At 38.9% G+C, this 15,186-nt stretch overlaps 2 protein-coding genes across 2 annotated transcripts; both read left to right on the top strand.

The window, feature by feature from the left end:
- Nucleotides 1-203: 203 nt before the first annotated feature.
- Nucleotides 204-10,146, top strand: LOC112183002 (clathrin heavy chain 1). Its single transcript, XM_024321593.2, has 29 exons — nucleotides 204-545; nucleotides 869-1,073; nucleotides 1,638-1,726; nucleotides 1,824-1,902; nucleotides 2,003-2,130; nucleotides 2,682-2,780; nucleotides 2,882-2,990; nucleotides 3,333-3,412; nucleotides 3,497-3,724; nucleotides 3,815-3,880; nucleotides 4,167-4,283; nucleotides 4,401-4,598; nucleotides 4,693-4,809; nucleotides 4,898-4,957; nucleotides 5,167-5,253; nucleotides 5,340-5,423; nucleotides 5,499-5,633; nucleotides 5,728-5,895; nucleotides 5,974-6,086; nucleotides 6,192-6,444; nucleotides 6,525-6,661; nucleotides 6,772-7,050; nucleotides 7,156-8,158; nucleotides 8,330-8,815; nucleotides 8,928-9,098; nucleotides 9,216-9,401; nucleotides 9,513-9,635; nucleotides 9,766-9,876; nucleotides 9,997-10,146. The coding sequence occupies exons 1-29, from the start codon at nucleotides 501-503 to the stop codon at nucleotides 10,144-10,146; spliced, it is 5,106 nt and encodes a 1,701-aa protein (XP_024177361.1). The 5' UTR covers nucleotides 204-500.
- A 1,389-nt stretch (nucleotides 10,147-11,535) lies between these two features.
- LOC112171091 (F-box protein SKIP23-like) lies at nucleotides 11,536-12,312 on the top strand. Its single transcript, XM_024308329.1, has one exon. The coding sequence runs from the start codon at nucleotides 11,536-11,538 to the stop codon at nucleotides 12,310-12,312; it is 777 nt and encodes a 258-aa protein (XP_024164097.1).
- Nucleotides 12,313-15,186: the final 2,874 nt, after the last annotated feature.

Genomic DNA, 15,186 nt, shown 5'->3' on the forward strand with positions numbered 1-15,186 from the left:
AAATACAAAAATCAGAGACAGAAAAGACTATTTTAACTACGAGAAGAGTCGCATTAGGGTCGGGTTGAGTTCAGAAAAACCCGCAGAACCCGGCCCCCTATTTCAAACCCAAGCAACAAAAACAACCAAGCAAATGAAGTAAAGCGCACTAAGGAACAATTTTTAACACGTATAATTTTCCCGAACCAAGATTATTATTATTTTATATTTTAGCCTTGGGAGAGTGGCCTTGGATGAGATCCCCCAGCACCTTCTTATTTCCTTAACACAAAATCCCATTTATAATATCACAAAAACTTCTCCCTTCTTACCCCCTTTCTTAGATCTCTCTCCCTTGTTCGCTTTTCAGAGAGGGTTCCAGATCTCGCAGCGATTCGAATCCCACCGCAGGGTTCGAAGCGCTCTATCTCCCTCTCTCTCTTACTTCGCTTGTGGATTCACGGCTTGAATCGCACCAGTAGATCCGAGCCTTCGGTTCTGAGCCGTCGATCTGCGCAACCATGGCGGCGGCTAACGCTCCGATCACCATGAAGGAGGCCCTAACGGTTAGTTCTCTTCTCTGATTGGATGCTCGATTAGTTCAATTTGTTGTTACAGCTCTGTGTTCTTAGCTCAGATAGCTGTTTTCTGGTCAAATTGTGCTCGATTCGTAGTTTGAACTTCGTTTTTATTGATTTAGTTCGCGTCAAGCTTCAGATAGATCTGTTAGTCTGTGAAGTTTATTGTCTCTGTTCAGATCTGGTAGTTTAGCTCACTAGGAATTGCTGACGTTAGTAGCCAGGTTTTGAATATGAGTAGATGTATACTGGGAGGTTTTGACTGTTATGAAAAGTGATTGATGAATTCATGTGATCTGATCTGATTGCAGCTTCCGAGCGTTGGGATTAATCCGCAATTCATAACGTTTACACATGTTACTATGGAGTCCGATAAGTACATATGTGTTCGGGAAACAGCGCCGCAGAATAGTATTGTGATTATTGATATGAGTATGCCGAATCAACCTTTGAGGAGGCCTATCACCGCTGACTCTGCACTTATGAATCCAAACTCCAAAATCCTTGCTTTGAAAGGTAGGTTATAACTTATGACTATGTATTGACACTGATAAATGGTCATGGTTAGCTTTTTGGTATTGATCTTAATGTGGTGGATGCACGATAGCTTCAACTTGTTGAACCTCAGTTTACTTATGTGTTACATTTAGTGGAACCATGAGCAACTATTATATGCAGTTCAAGTGTTTGCATTAGTTAAATGTCTGGTTCTTGAATCTAATCAATTTACATCAAATGAGTTTTGATATGGTTAGTAGAAGATATACAGTAATTTGTTGATCATTGCTTTAGTTTGTCTTTCCTTTTTGTTTGAATGTGTTGTTGCTTTAAGGCACTTCACAACACAATTCTAGTGTTGCATCTTTTTTTCTGTCCTTTTATTGGCATTTCGGAAGTACTTTGGTATTAGGGATCGCTACTTTACATTTCAAAAAATTAAGGTTAGTTATCTACTTTTTAGATGATCATCGAGACTCTAAAAAACTATTATATGGACAGTAGTGATTATTGTTGTAGTGCTGGATTCTTGATATTCTGTATTAGTAAATTTTGCTCATGTATTTTCTTATGCATTTGAAGCTCAAGTCCAGGGAACTACTCAGGACCACCTTCAAATTTTTAACATTGAGATGAAAGCAAAACTGAAATCACACCTTATGCCTGAGCAGGTACTCACCTTATTGCTTACTAATTAGTACATGTTTTCAAATCGTAGTAAGTTACATGTTTTCGGTTCTGAATGTATCCTCATTATTTTCTGTGTAGATTGTCTTTTGGAAATGGATAACCCCAAAGATGTTGGGTCTTGTCACACAGACTACAGTATATCATTGGTCAATTGAAGGTAAATATGCCTTAATCCTCTTATTTGAGTATCGTGTTTCATACTCTTTTGGTTCTGTTATTGGAAACATTTAAACTTATGGTTTGCATCTCCCTTGTAGGTGAGTCTGAACCAGTAAAGGTATTTGAGCGAACAGCTAACCTGGCAAACAATCAGATCATAAATTACCGTTGTGATCCTTCTGAGAAGTGGTTGGTTCTGATTGGAATTGCTCCTGGTGCTCCTGAGGTGTGTTGTTTGGTTTATTAATCCCTGTGCACATAAGAGTGACCAGTACTCATTTAAGGACCTTCTTATATCTGCTTCATACGTGAAACCATTTTTTTTACTGAACTAATACAATATTAATTGCATGGTGGTGGGATGTGTGATCCAAGCATTTGAATGGCTTTAACTAGTGTTGCAATCCCAATAAACATCAATAAAGGCATGGTCTTGCAGATTTTGTGCAGCATTTGCTAAAATTTTAGGGGTTTTCTTCATCCTGATTTCAAATTTCTGTTCTATGAATCTTATGAATGTTCTGAATGTCATCTGTTGTATAGACTCTTGCTTAATGAGTGTTTGTGGCCAGACATCTAATTGCCCGTTTTTCTATCTGTAATTGAATATTTTGACTTCTGCTCATAATTGTTCAGTACAATACTCTGGCATTATATCCTCATTTCTGATATAAAGTTTGCAATACCTCTGGAGACTCCTGAAGAAAATGCAACCTTTATGTTCTAAGACAAACTTTGCTTTACTGCTTCTGATGTTTAATCTTGTTTTGTTTTCAGAGGCCGCAATTGGTTAAAGGGAACTTGCAACTCTTCTCGGTGGATCAGCAGCGCAGTCAAGCTCTTGAAGCGCATGCCGCATCCTTTGCCCAGTACAAGGTGTGCAACTTTCCCTATCGCATTTCCTACCCTTTATCTATTCTCTTCCCCCTTTGCACGCATGGACAAATAGTTTTGTTGAACGTTATTGTTTTGAACAGGTTCCAGGGAATGAGAATCCTTCCATTCTGATTTCCTTTGCCACTAAGACACTCAATGCTGGACAGATTACATCCAAGTTGCATGTTATTGAGCTTGGTGCCCAGCCAGGTTGGTACGCATATTGTACTAAAAGTTACATATATGCTATCATCACCTGGATTATTGTTGTGTTTGAACATGCATTTGTTTCTTTGTCCAAAGTCTCCCAGTTTGTGAGGACAGATCATATTTTCTTGTATAATTGGACTAGAAAACCTTATTTATGATTAGTGGTAATCAGTTGATGAGATGTTGACTACATCTGCTGGGACTCCTTTTAGAAGGAATTTATAGGGTCATAAGATAGATCTAGAATGGGTAAAAAAATTTGAATAGATGGTAGTATTTTTCCTACGTATGTATATCTCACTGATTTAAAAGAAGAAATAATGAGTTTGACTGTGTCTGCAGGGAAGCCATCTTTTACAAAGAAACAAGCAGATCTTTTCTTTCCTCCAGATTTTGCAGATGATTTCCCAGTTGCCATGCAGGTATGGAATTTGCTGATGCTTCGTACTCATCTTGGTTAAAATTATAATCTACGAATCTCAACAACAAATTTGTTAATTTTGCAGATGTCTCACAAGTACAGTTTGATTTATGTAATTACAAAGCTGGGGCTTCTATTTGTATACGACTTAGAGACAGCTAGTGCAGTTTACAGAAATAGAATTAGTCCAGATCCAATTTTCTTGACGACAGAAGCTTCATCAGTGGGAGGGTTTTATGCTGTTAATAGGCGGGGCCAGGTGTTGTTGGCTACCATTAATGAGCAAACAATTGTGCCTTTTGTCAGTGGTCAGGTGTGTTTGAATTTTCTCCTTCCTTTTGTGGTATCACATTAGCAGCATTATGTGATGTGCTTAGGTACTTTGTTTGGATTTCATTTTCAGTTAAACAATTTGGAGCTTGCCGTCAATCTGGCAAAAAGAGGAAATCTTCCTGGTGCTGAGAATCTGGTAAGCCATTTTGATTATTCGATGTTGAGTTGTGTAGTAAATAGGTCTTCTATGACAACTTGGAAATCTTATGTTATTTCTGCTGTATTTCTCTTTTTTTATTATTTTAATACCGTATGAATGAACTAATAGAGTAGGATTTGGGGGGGGGGGGGGGTGGTAAGGCAAGGGATGTTGGGCCTTAATGTCTAAGGTGGCTAGCAACTTCCCCTTGGTCAACTGGGTTATACTTGGCTATCTCCCTGATTTCTGTCAAATTCCTGATATGCCTACTTGAACATTACAGGTTGTCCAGCGTTTCCAAGAACTGTTTGCCCAAACCAAGTACAAAGAAGCTGCCGAACTGGCTGCTGAGTCCCCACAAGGAATTCTTCGTACACCGGATACAGTTGCTAAATTTCAGGTTTGTTTGCGTAAAAAGTTGTATATTTTTTCTTTTGCTATTATTTTTGTAGGTTCAGATCATACTTCCTTTATGTTTCTCTGGAATGAAATTCAACATTTTCCTGTGATCTTGCAGAGTGTTCCTGTCCAAGCTGGGCAAACACCCCCTTTGTTGCAATACTTTGGGACTCTCTTAACGAGAGGGAAGCTCAATGCCTTTGAGTCATTGGAATTGTCACGTCTTGTTGTGAACCAGAACAAGAAGAATCTTTTGGAAAACTGGTTGGCAGAGGACAAACTGGAATGCAGTGAGGAACTAGGAGATCTTGTGAAGGTATTATTTGCAATAGAAATTAAGCACATTCTTTTAGATTTGTCCATATGCGGTCACTGTAGCTTTAACATCATGTCTGATATTTTCCTTGCAGACTGTGGATAATGATCTGGCTTTGAAAATATACATTAAAGCCAGAGCAACTCCAAAAGTTGTTGCAGCTTTTGCCGAGCGAAGGGAGTTTGACAAAATCCTGATCTACTCAAAGCAGGTGAAGAAATTTGTTTTATGTTGTAATGGCTTTTTAAGTTTTGTTTATGTATATGATTTCTTATGATATCCATTTTTCCTTGCTTTAGGTTGGCTACACACCTGACTATCTGTTCCTTTTGCAAACAATTCTCCGAGCAGACCCGCAGGTATTCAAAGAATATTCGATATGCTTATAGTTGCTATTCTTGTCCTTTAAAGTAGAAGGCATGGTTAGATCTATGGTCATTTGTTCTGTGAAGTTTCTGTTCACATTGAAGTAGTTTGTTGATAACCCAAACAACTGTATTTAGTTTGGGGTAGAATTTCATGTTAGATCTTTTTAATATTTAATCTAAACTATGATTTTTGAATGTAGGGTGCTGTTAATTTTGCATTGATGATGTCCCAAATGGAGGGTGGTTGTCCTGTTGATTACAACACCATTACAGATCTCTTTCTTCAGGTTTGTATACTAATAATTAAGTCATATACTATGCTTTGTCACATTATATCTGAAGAACATGCCTCATGCTTTTTTTGTTTCTGTAGAGGAATCTGATTCGTGAGGCAACCGCTTTTCTACTGGATGTTTTGAAGCCAAATCTCCCTGAACATGCCTTCCTGCAGACAAAGGTTTCTATGCTCAAAGTTATGTATTACTTGATTGTAGCCATATCTACAGATTGTTGACCTTTTTTATTGGTGCAGGTCCTCGAGATTAACTTGGTTACTTTTCCAAATGTGGCTGATGCCATTTTAGCCAATGGTATGTTCAGTCATTATGATCGTCCTCGTATTGCCCAGTTATGTGAAAAAGCTGGTCTTTATGTGCGAGCTTTGCAAGTAAGATGTCTTCTGATTTCATGGATCAAGTTTTTTCTCTTACCGTGTTTTACCTCAAAGTCAGCGACACTAATTTTTTTATATTCTGGTGCAGCACTACTCCGAGTTGCCTGATATTAAACGTGTCATAGTGAATACACATGCAATAGAGCCGCAGTCACTAGTAGAGTTTTTTGGTACCTTGTCAAAGGAATGGGCGTTGGAGTGTATGAAGGATCTCTTGCTGGTCAATTTGAGAGGCAACCTTCAGATAATTGTGCAGGTACACTTTCTTCTTGCCACTGTCATGTTTAAAATATCTAGAGCATTAAATGAAGAAAACTAAGGCTTGTCTGCACAGGTTGCTAAGGAGTACTCTGATCAGTTGGGTACTGATCAATGCATGAAGCTATTTGAGCAGTTCAAGTCATATGAAGGATTGTACTTCTTCCTCGGATCATTTTTGAGTTCAAGGTATTCTGTTGTAGAATACAGATTACTGATTTACTGTTCCCTCCCTTTTTCAGAGGAACATCCAGTTTATTCTTGATTTTGATGTACTTCCTAATTTTTGGACAGTGAGGATCCTGAAATCCACTTCAAGTACATTGAGGCAGCTGCCAAAACTGGACAAATTAAAGAGGTTGAGAGAGTTACTAGAGAATCAAATTTCTATGATGCAGAGAAAACAAAGAACTTTTTAATGGAAGCTAAGCTCCCTGATGCACGACCCCTTATCAATGTTTGCGACCGTTTTGGTTTTGTTCCAGATCTCACCCACTACTTGTACACAAACAATATGCTCCGTTACATTGAGGGTTACGTTCAAAAGGTATTATATTCGTCTTTTTGTAACTTTTAAAATTGTGGAGTAATTATTCTTATATTGATGCTGTTTTACTGATTTCATAGGTGAATCCTTCAAATGCTCCTTTAGTTGTGGGACAGTTGCTAGATGACGAGTGCCCTGAAGATTTCATCAAAGGCTTGATCCTTTCTGTACGTTCATTGCTTCCAGTGGAGCCCCTTGTGGAGGAATGTGAGAAGAGGTGTGTTACTAATACTAATCTATGTCCTTTTTTTGGTCGAATTCTCACTCCTTGGATCATGTTTTTCCTCAATCTGTACTGAATTTATTTTTCTTTTTTCTCATCATTAGGAATCGACTTCGTTTACTCACTCAGTTCTTGGAGCATCTTGTGAGTGAGGGAAGCCAGGATGTGCACGTCCACAATGCGTTGGGTAAAATCATCATTGATAGTGGAAACAATCCTGAACACTTCCTTACCACAAATCCATATTATGATTCTCGTGTTGTGGGTAAATATTGTGAGAAACGTGATCCTACTCTGGCTGTTGTTGCTTATCGACGTGGGCAATGTGATGATGAGCTTATCAATGTTACAAATAAAAACTCTTTGTTCAAATTACAAGCAAGGTCAGTGATACTTTTTTATCTTATATATATATATACACACTTTTTTTTTTTACATCCGCGGCATTTTTGATTCTGCATTTTCATTTACGAATTATTTGTGAACAGATATGTCGTTGAGAGGATGGATGAGGATCTTTGGGCTAAAGTTCTTGACCCTGAGAATGAATTTAGAAGACAACTTATCGATCAAGTGGTTTCTACTGCCTTGCCTGAAAGCAAGAGCCCAGAACAAGTTTCTGCGGCTGTTAAGGCTTTCATGACTGCTGATTTGCCCCATGAATTAATTGAGCTTCTTGAAAAGATTGTGCTTCAAAACTCTGCCTTCAGTGGCAACTTTAATCTGCAAAATCTACTCATTTTGACAGCCATCAAGGCAGATCCGTCCAGAGTAATGGATTATATTAATAGGCTAGACAATTTCGATGGACCTGCAGTTGGGGAAGTAGCTGTGGAAGCCCAACTGTATGAGGAAGCATTTGCAATTTTCAAGAAGTTCAACTTGAATGTCCAAGCTGTCAATGTCTTGCTGGATAATATCCGAAGCATTGATAGGGCTGTAGAATTTGCATTCCGTGTTGAAGAGGATGCTGTTTGGAGTCAGGTTGGAAAGGCTCAACTCCGGGAGGGACTTGTGAGTGATGCGATTGAGTCATTTATTAGGGCGGATGATGCCACACAATTCTTGGATGTTATTCGAGCTTCTGAAGAAGCGGATGTTTACCATGACTTGGTGAGATACCTTCTGATGGTTAGGCAGAAGACAAAAGAGCCGAAGGTGGACAGTGAGCTCATTTATGCATATGCCAAGATTGATAGGCTGGCTGACATTGAAGAGTTCATTCTTATGCCAAATGTTGCCAATCTTCAAAATGTTGGTGATCGCCTATATGATGAGACCCTCTATGAGGCTGCAAAAATAATTTATGCTTTTATATCCAACTGGGCCAAGTTGGCTGTCACACTTGTCAAGCTCAAACAATTCCAAGGTGCTGTTGATGCAGCACGAAAAGCCAATAGTGCAAAGACATGGAAGGAAGTTTGCTTTGCTTGTGTTGATGCTGAGGAGTTCCGCTTAGCTCAAATTTGTGGTCTCAACATCATTATACAGGTAATTTGTTGTGTTTATACATTTCTCTTATATATTTTTCAATGGATCCTCAGCTACAGTCTTTGCATGCTCCGAGTTGGTTGGTGGCAAGTTCCCATGCTAATTGTATCTGTCTTGCAGAATATTTGCTCTTGCTATTCTAACAAGGCTGTGTGTTATTTCAATTTATAGGTGGATGATTTGGAAGAGGTCAGTGAATTCTACCAGAATAGAGGGTGCTTCAATGAGCTAATATCTCTAATGGAAAGTGGTCTTGGCTTAGAACGTGCACACATGGGAATCTTTACTGAATTGGGGGTTCTGTATGCTAGATACCGTCCTGAGAAACTTATGGAGCACATCAAACTGTTCTCAACTCGTTTAAATATTCCCAAGCTCATTCGAGCTTGTGATGAGCAGCAGCATTGGAAGGAGCTAACCTATCTATATATTCAATATGATGAGTTTGATAATGCTGCAACAACCATCATGAATCATTCCCCTGAAGCCTGGGATCACATGCAGTTCAAAGATGTGGCAGTTAAAGTTGCAAATGTGGAGCTATATTATAAGGCTGTGCACTTTTACTTGCAAGAGCATCCAGATCTCATTAATGATATTCTAAATGTGCTTGCTCTCCGTGTAGATCATACTCGTGTGGTGGACATTATGCGAAAGGTAATTGATTTTGCATGCACTATTCAATGGAACTTAGGTTACTAGGGAATAGAGACTGGAAGAAGTTTCTGTTTGGCTATCATCTGATATTCTTTTGCATTTAAAATGTCAGGCTGGGCACCTACTCCTTGTGAAGCCATACATGGTTGCTGTTCAGAGCAACAATGTCTCAGCTGTGAATGAGGCTTTGAATGAGATATATGTTGAAGAGGAAGACTATGAAAGATTGCGTGAATCAATTGATTTACATGACAGCTTTGATCAAATAGGTCTTGCTCAGAAGGTTCGACTCATTCGATTCCTAGCCCATTATCTGTAAATGTGTTCATGTGCAAGAGAGTCAATTCCTTTGTCCTAATTTATACATGTGGTAAGAGCCTTACACCATGTCTTTGGTCAGATTGAAAAACACGAGCTTCTGGAAATGAGGCGCGTTGCTGCTTATATTTACAAGAAAGCTGGAAGGTGGAAGCAGTCCATTGCATTATCAAAGAAAGACAAACTTTACAAAGATGCCATGGAGACAGCCTCACAGTCTGGTGACCGCGAACTTGCGGAGGAATTGCTTGTTTACTTCATTGAACAGGTACAGTTTATTATCAGAAAAAAAAGGCTGATGTTATCAACTTGACAATTTTGATGATTTATAAGACACTTATGCTTATATATATGTATGTACTTTTTTGTCAAATTGCAGGGAAAGAAAGAATGCTTTGCGTCATGCCTCTTCGTCTGTTACGATTTGATTAGGCCGGATACTGCCCTTGAACTTGCTTGGATGAACAATATGATAGACTTTGCCTTCCCATATCTGTTGCAGGTAATTCTTGTTATCAACTATTTATTGGAAGTAAAAGGGGCTAATCTGTTGTCTGCTTTGTATGTGGCATTTGGAACAACCTTCTACGGTTCTACCTTTATTAATGATTTGTTATGATTCTGTTTTGCAGTTCATCCGTGAATACACCGGTAAAGTCGATGAATTGGTGAAGGACAGAATTGAAGCCCAGAATGAGGTCAAGGAGAAGGAGAAGGAAGAGAAAGAAGTTATAGCACAGCAGGTACTCACTTTGAATTTCCCTTCTCCTATTCCTTTAAAGAAAGTGGCTCTTCTGTAAACTTCTTTTCCACTCTTCTTTCTTCCTTGGTTTACAATGTGGTTTATTGATTTGTTGTTGCAGAACATGTATGCACAGTTGTTGCCTCTTGCTTTGCCTGCTCCACCAATGCCTGGTATGGGAGGAGGGTATGGTCCTCCGCCTCCAATGGGAGGAATGGGGATGCCTCCGATGCCACCTTATGGCATGCCACCAATGGGCAGTAGCTACTGAGATGTGTTGAAATATTGTTGTGAAACTCGATGGTGAATTTGATGTTATAGTCAGTAGGGCAACCTGTCTGATTGAACATTGCATTTTAGTGTAATTTTATGGGGCTTCCCTGCTCGTCTTTTTTGTTTTTGTCGTCATTTGTTTTGATGGGTTGAAAGGGTGCAGTTTAAATAATTGTGTCAATAGGTTGTGTGGATAGGAAAGTCTTGTAATATTCTTTTGTAGCACAGAGGCATTGTTCTTTTTTGGATGGTCAATGAGGGCGAGCTTAGAATTTTCTCTGTATTAATTTGTTCTGTTTTTCAATCATTCCCGAGTATATTAAAAAACAGTACACTGATGATTTTGGAATGCTTTAGTTCCACTATTCAATATATGTTCAAATTGATTAACTGCAGCGTTTTTACTCATATACCTTGTGCAGCACCGTTCTTTTTGAGATTAAAGAACAAAACATGGAAATTTGCCTAGTGAATTCTATTACGTTAACGAAACATGATTCTCCTGTCTGGAGACCTGAACCGAGTTCATTCCAAGATGTATGCTACATCAGCAGAATATAATTGACGGGATTTGATGTCAACGCAATAAGGCATCGTCTGACTGAATTGCTAGGCATGAAAGTGAAGTTGGGGCAGCTTCAGAACCAATCAAAAGAAGTTAAAATTAAGATCGAAAGGAGTATTCGAGTCATGACGCAACCACCTATGGTAAACAACTGGTGGGAGGACTAACAAGAATAGCGGATGATGGCGGTGTGAATTAAAAAAGGTCAAAAGTAAGTTAATGAGTTAATCGATTGGATGAACATAATGAAGCCTGGAAACGAGACGGACGAATGATTATGAGGTTGTGCAGTACGAACACACTTGAATGGTTATGAGTGAATAGGGTGTAAAACTGAAACAATATGGGTTGATTTTTCTCTTGGATCAATATTTGGCTTTATCAATGGTCTGCACATTTCCTTTGCTTGCTATATATACATGTCTTGTGCGAGTTTTCTTGCAATATGCCGACTGACCTGATGAGCATTGCAGTTGCAGAATGTACATTTTCGATCACTGGAATATAATCCATTCCCCTGAAAAAAAAAAAAAAAACAAAAATTTGTATAGAAACTAGAATAGCAAATTATTCGTTTCCTATTAGGAATAAGCTAGTTTGCACCTAACACAACTCTGTACAGGCGAATCATAAAATCTTAATTTCCTTTAAATAGAGAGCTCCTAGCTTCTAGCTTCTTAAGTTACAGAGGAATCAACTCTAGCTCTTAGCTAGCTTCATTCTAATATGATGGAAAAACTTCCTAATGAATTAATCGAGAGGATAGGGAACTGCATGCATACTAAACTCGATGTTACTCGATTTCGTGCTATTTGTCAACAAATGCGATCGTCTATTCCTCCATATGAGACCAAGGTTCCCATCAAAGTTCGCATTCAGGGTCAAGATTCGGTATACACATTCGTCAAGAGCATTGTGTATCATCTTGTACAATCAGCTTCAAAAGCTTCTAGTTCCAGTTCAATGGAATGGGTTGTTAAAGTCCGAGACGTTGAACCCGAAAATCGTTGTCTTTTGTTACATCCACTTTCCACCTCGTTGCCTTTAGAGCCGAATTCAGAGTCGTTTCCAGATGAATTAAACGTCTTGGAATTTCAGGTATCGGAGTTAGCAAGATGTTATAGTCTGCGTAAATCCAATTCCAATGAGGCCGAACACAAGGTGGTCGTATCCTCGGATCCTCATTGGCATGCGCTCATGGTGATGGCTGAGGCAAAACTATACTACGGGTGGGATTTCAGTACCGCTAGTGTTGAGATTCAAGAGTGCACCTTAGTACGGGATATACTCTTTGAACACCACAAATTCGAAGATGTTATTTTTCATAAGAGCAAGTTCTATGTTGTTGCCAAGAATGGTACGACTGTATCCATTGATTCATCCTTGAAGATGACACAGGTCGCGTATCCAACAACTTGTTCTCGCAGTAAGAAATTGGTGGAGTCATTGGGGGATCTACTTTTAGTTGAGAAACGTGCGAGGCCTTTGAGGCGGAGATGTCCTCATAATCCAACTCATCATGGATGCAAGGTTTACAAGTTGAACGAACCTGAGAGGCAATGGGTTGAAATGAAGAGCTTGACACTACTAGCAAAATAACAATACACACGGATTTACTGTTGTTAAAAGCCACAGATATCCGTGTGAAATAGCTATACTAACAGAAATCCGTGTGAAATGAACATAATCGGGCCCACAATAATTTATACAATAACAATATCAACGGAAATCCGTGTGCATAAACAATAGCAACAGATATCTGTGTAAAAACTAAAACATTTTCACACGGATATCTGTGTGAAAATCATTTCACACTGATTTCTGTATGTGTTATAAATTAGTTTATTTCAAAATCATTAATTCTGTTAGAAATGTGAATTGTGGAGGGACAGATTTCCGTGACAATGAGTAATTCAGACGGATTTCCGTGTGAAATGAGTAATTCACACGGATTTCCGTGTGAAATGAGTAATTCACACGGATTTCCGTGTCAAATGAGTAACACACAAATATCTGTGTGAACTTTTGACACAGATATCCGTGTGAAAAGAGTATAATTGGGCTCTACAGTAATTTACACAATTACAATATCAACAGAAATCCGTGTGAATAGACAACAGTAACAGACATCTGTGTAAAAACTAAAACATTTCACACGGATTTCTGTGTCAAAATAAATTCACACGGATTTCTGTATGTATTATAAATTATTCTATTTCAAAATCATTAATTTTTTTATGTTATGTGAATGATGGAGGGATAGATTTCCGTGGGTAATTGTTGTTTTGCTAGTAGTGTGAATAAAGATCGAAGTTTGTTTGTGGGTGACTACACCAGCTTCTCTGCTTCTACTCGAGATATTCCCAGATGCTTGGGGAATCACATTTTTTTCTCATCAGATCCATACTTAGGGTTTCATCGATCCAAGATCAAGTTGTACGTGAGGCTTCTCATGGATGAGGAGGTGGTTGTGGCGGAGGTGATAGTCAGCGAACACGATGAGGTAGGGGCTCTCAGGGAGCATCTACAGGTGGCAGACTTCCTTCTCCCTCCACATTATCTCTTTATGCATAAAATGTCTGTGATGTTCGAGATAATTCCGTTCAGATGGCATAACGTTCTCGAAGGTGATACTATAGATGTAGTTCCAGTGCCGCAAGTGCTGGAACAAGAAAAAGATGTAAAGGTGTTGGTGACGTCCTTCCGTGGAAGTAAAAATTACTTTGAAGAGGATTTCGACAGGGAGAAAATAAGTTGTCTCTTACCCAATTCCTGCATACACTGTTATACTAGGGTGTTCCATGAACTAATGACATCTAGTGGTCCACGGTTCACTCACTTGCAGAACGAGAGGAGGTGTTATACGTACACTAACATACGCAGCGGTGACACAGTACAAATTGTTTGTTTTTCAGGAATAAAATTTAATAAGTTGAAGGTGAATGTGATTGTGGATTATAAGGGAACTTTGGTGGATATACATCCTTTTAAAAAGGTGAAAGAGCTAAGGAAGGAGCTGAAGGAGAAGAAGTTACATCTCCCGCGACGGTATTACTTCATCCTGCTCGTCCAAAATGCTCAATATCTTATGGACGATGAAGTGGAGTTTATGAATTACTTGATCCATCTTGACGATGTGATGTACGATGAAGATGGAACAATCGAATTTGTGCCAATTGTTAATATAAAGGTTTGTCCGTACGTGATAATCAACAAGAACAAGAGAAGAAGGTTACGTTACAGCCTGTAGGGTATTCTGGTATTGGGTATTTAGACGAGGATATATTGTTGTAATTAAGAGTCTGTAATCTGTATCAACATATGTCGTTTTAATATTTTTACTCATTCGTATAATAAAAATTTCTGCTTTGTTGGAGCAATGTGTTAAATCAAGAGTAAGTCAATGGCAAAAGCATCAATTACGATATACACATGAAGTTGATTTTGTCCAATTTTTGTCGCTTGAACAAATATAATGGCTTCGCTTGCCGTTGCATAGCTGTCGCCAAAAACTGGCCTTTCTCTTCGGCGACGCGAAATATTGAAAGTTCTCTCCCTCAACCCTCCTTATCTCCCATAGCCCCTCTTTCTCTTTCGCTCCAATCTCGATGTCACCCACCAAGTTGAGCTTGGAAGAACTTGGTGGCCACTGGGTTGACCTGGATTCAGGGATTATTCTTTTTGGGTATCTCAATTCAGTCCCTCTATTATCGAACTCGATTCAACGGCCGGCTCACTCGTGTCGGGCTCGTTTTGATCGAAGCGAGCAGTAGCAACATAATCATCAGTGATGCCTCCTTTGCCCTAGTGTTTCCCATCGCGAGAGCTTAGAAGAGTTACTGGATTTCCTCTTGGGAGTACATAGGACTCCTATGTACATTTCCTAGAGGCATCTTGCATCTTGCAAGGACTCCTATGATAGGAGGACCATTCTTTTGGAGTTTCCAGTCCTAAGCCTCCACCTTTCTTGGCAACAGAGGAGGTAAAGAACTTCTTTTGAAGATGCAAGATGGCTCTAGGAAGTACTGTACCTGGACAGTCCCTATACCACATCTTGCTATGATAGGTTGTATCACAATATATCTGCTGATACATACATAATTACTTACAATGTACATATTAAAGGAAACAGTTTTCAAATTTTATTTCGATATCAAAAAATCATAAAGACAGAGATTTATCTGGTTCATCCAAAAGAGATTATATAAGGGTGGTAGACGATTATATTGGATTAGTTTTAATTTCCAAACTCATATTTCAGAAAACCCACAAACATCCAAAGTGCAGAAGAAGAAGACGAGTACTTGAACATACCAGTGATTGATTGATATTAAATTTCAGTGTAGAGTAGTGAGATTACTACATAGCTGGTGGGATAATCAAGTATATCCTACATGGAAGGAGGGCACCCTGCTGCTAGTAAGACAGAGTTCACAGAGTGTTGGAGAACAACATGGAAGACCCCTTACATTA

This window comes from Rosa chinensis, chromosome 1 (genome assembly GCF_002994745.2).
Source record: "Rosa chinensis cultivar Old Blush chromosome 1, RchiOBHm-V2, whole genome shotgun sequence".
Lineage (NCBI taxonomy): Eukaryota > Viridiplantae > Streptophyta > Magnoliopsida > Rosales > Rosaceae > Rosa > Rosa chinensis.

What these genes read in the sequence shown, in the direction of transcription:
- LOC112183002 (XM_024321593.2), top strand. Translation starts at nt 501, where the DNA reads ATGGCGGCGGCTAACGCTCCGATCACCATGAAGGAGGCCCTAACG. An exon ending in GTGGAGGAATGTGAGAAGAG is followed by an intron (nt 6,662 to 6,771) that starts GTGTGTTACTAA and finishes TCTCATCATTAG; the next exon opens with GAATCGACTTCGTTTACTCA. An exon ending in CCTTCCCATATCTGTTGCAG is followed by an intron (nt 9,636 to 9,765) that starts GTAATTCTTGTT and finishes TCTGTTTTGCAG; the next exon opens with TTCATCCGTGAATACACCGG.
- LOC112171091 (XM_024308329.1), top strand. Translation starts at nt 11,536, where the DNA reads ATGCGATCGTCTATTCCTCCATATGAGACCAAGGTTCCCATCAAAGTT.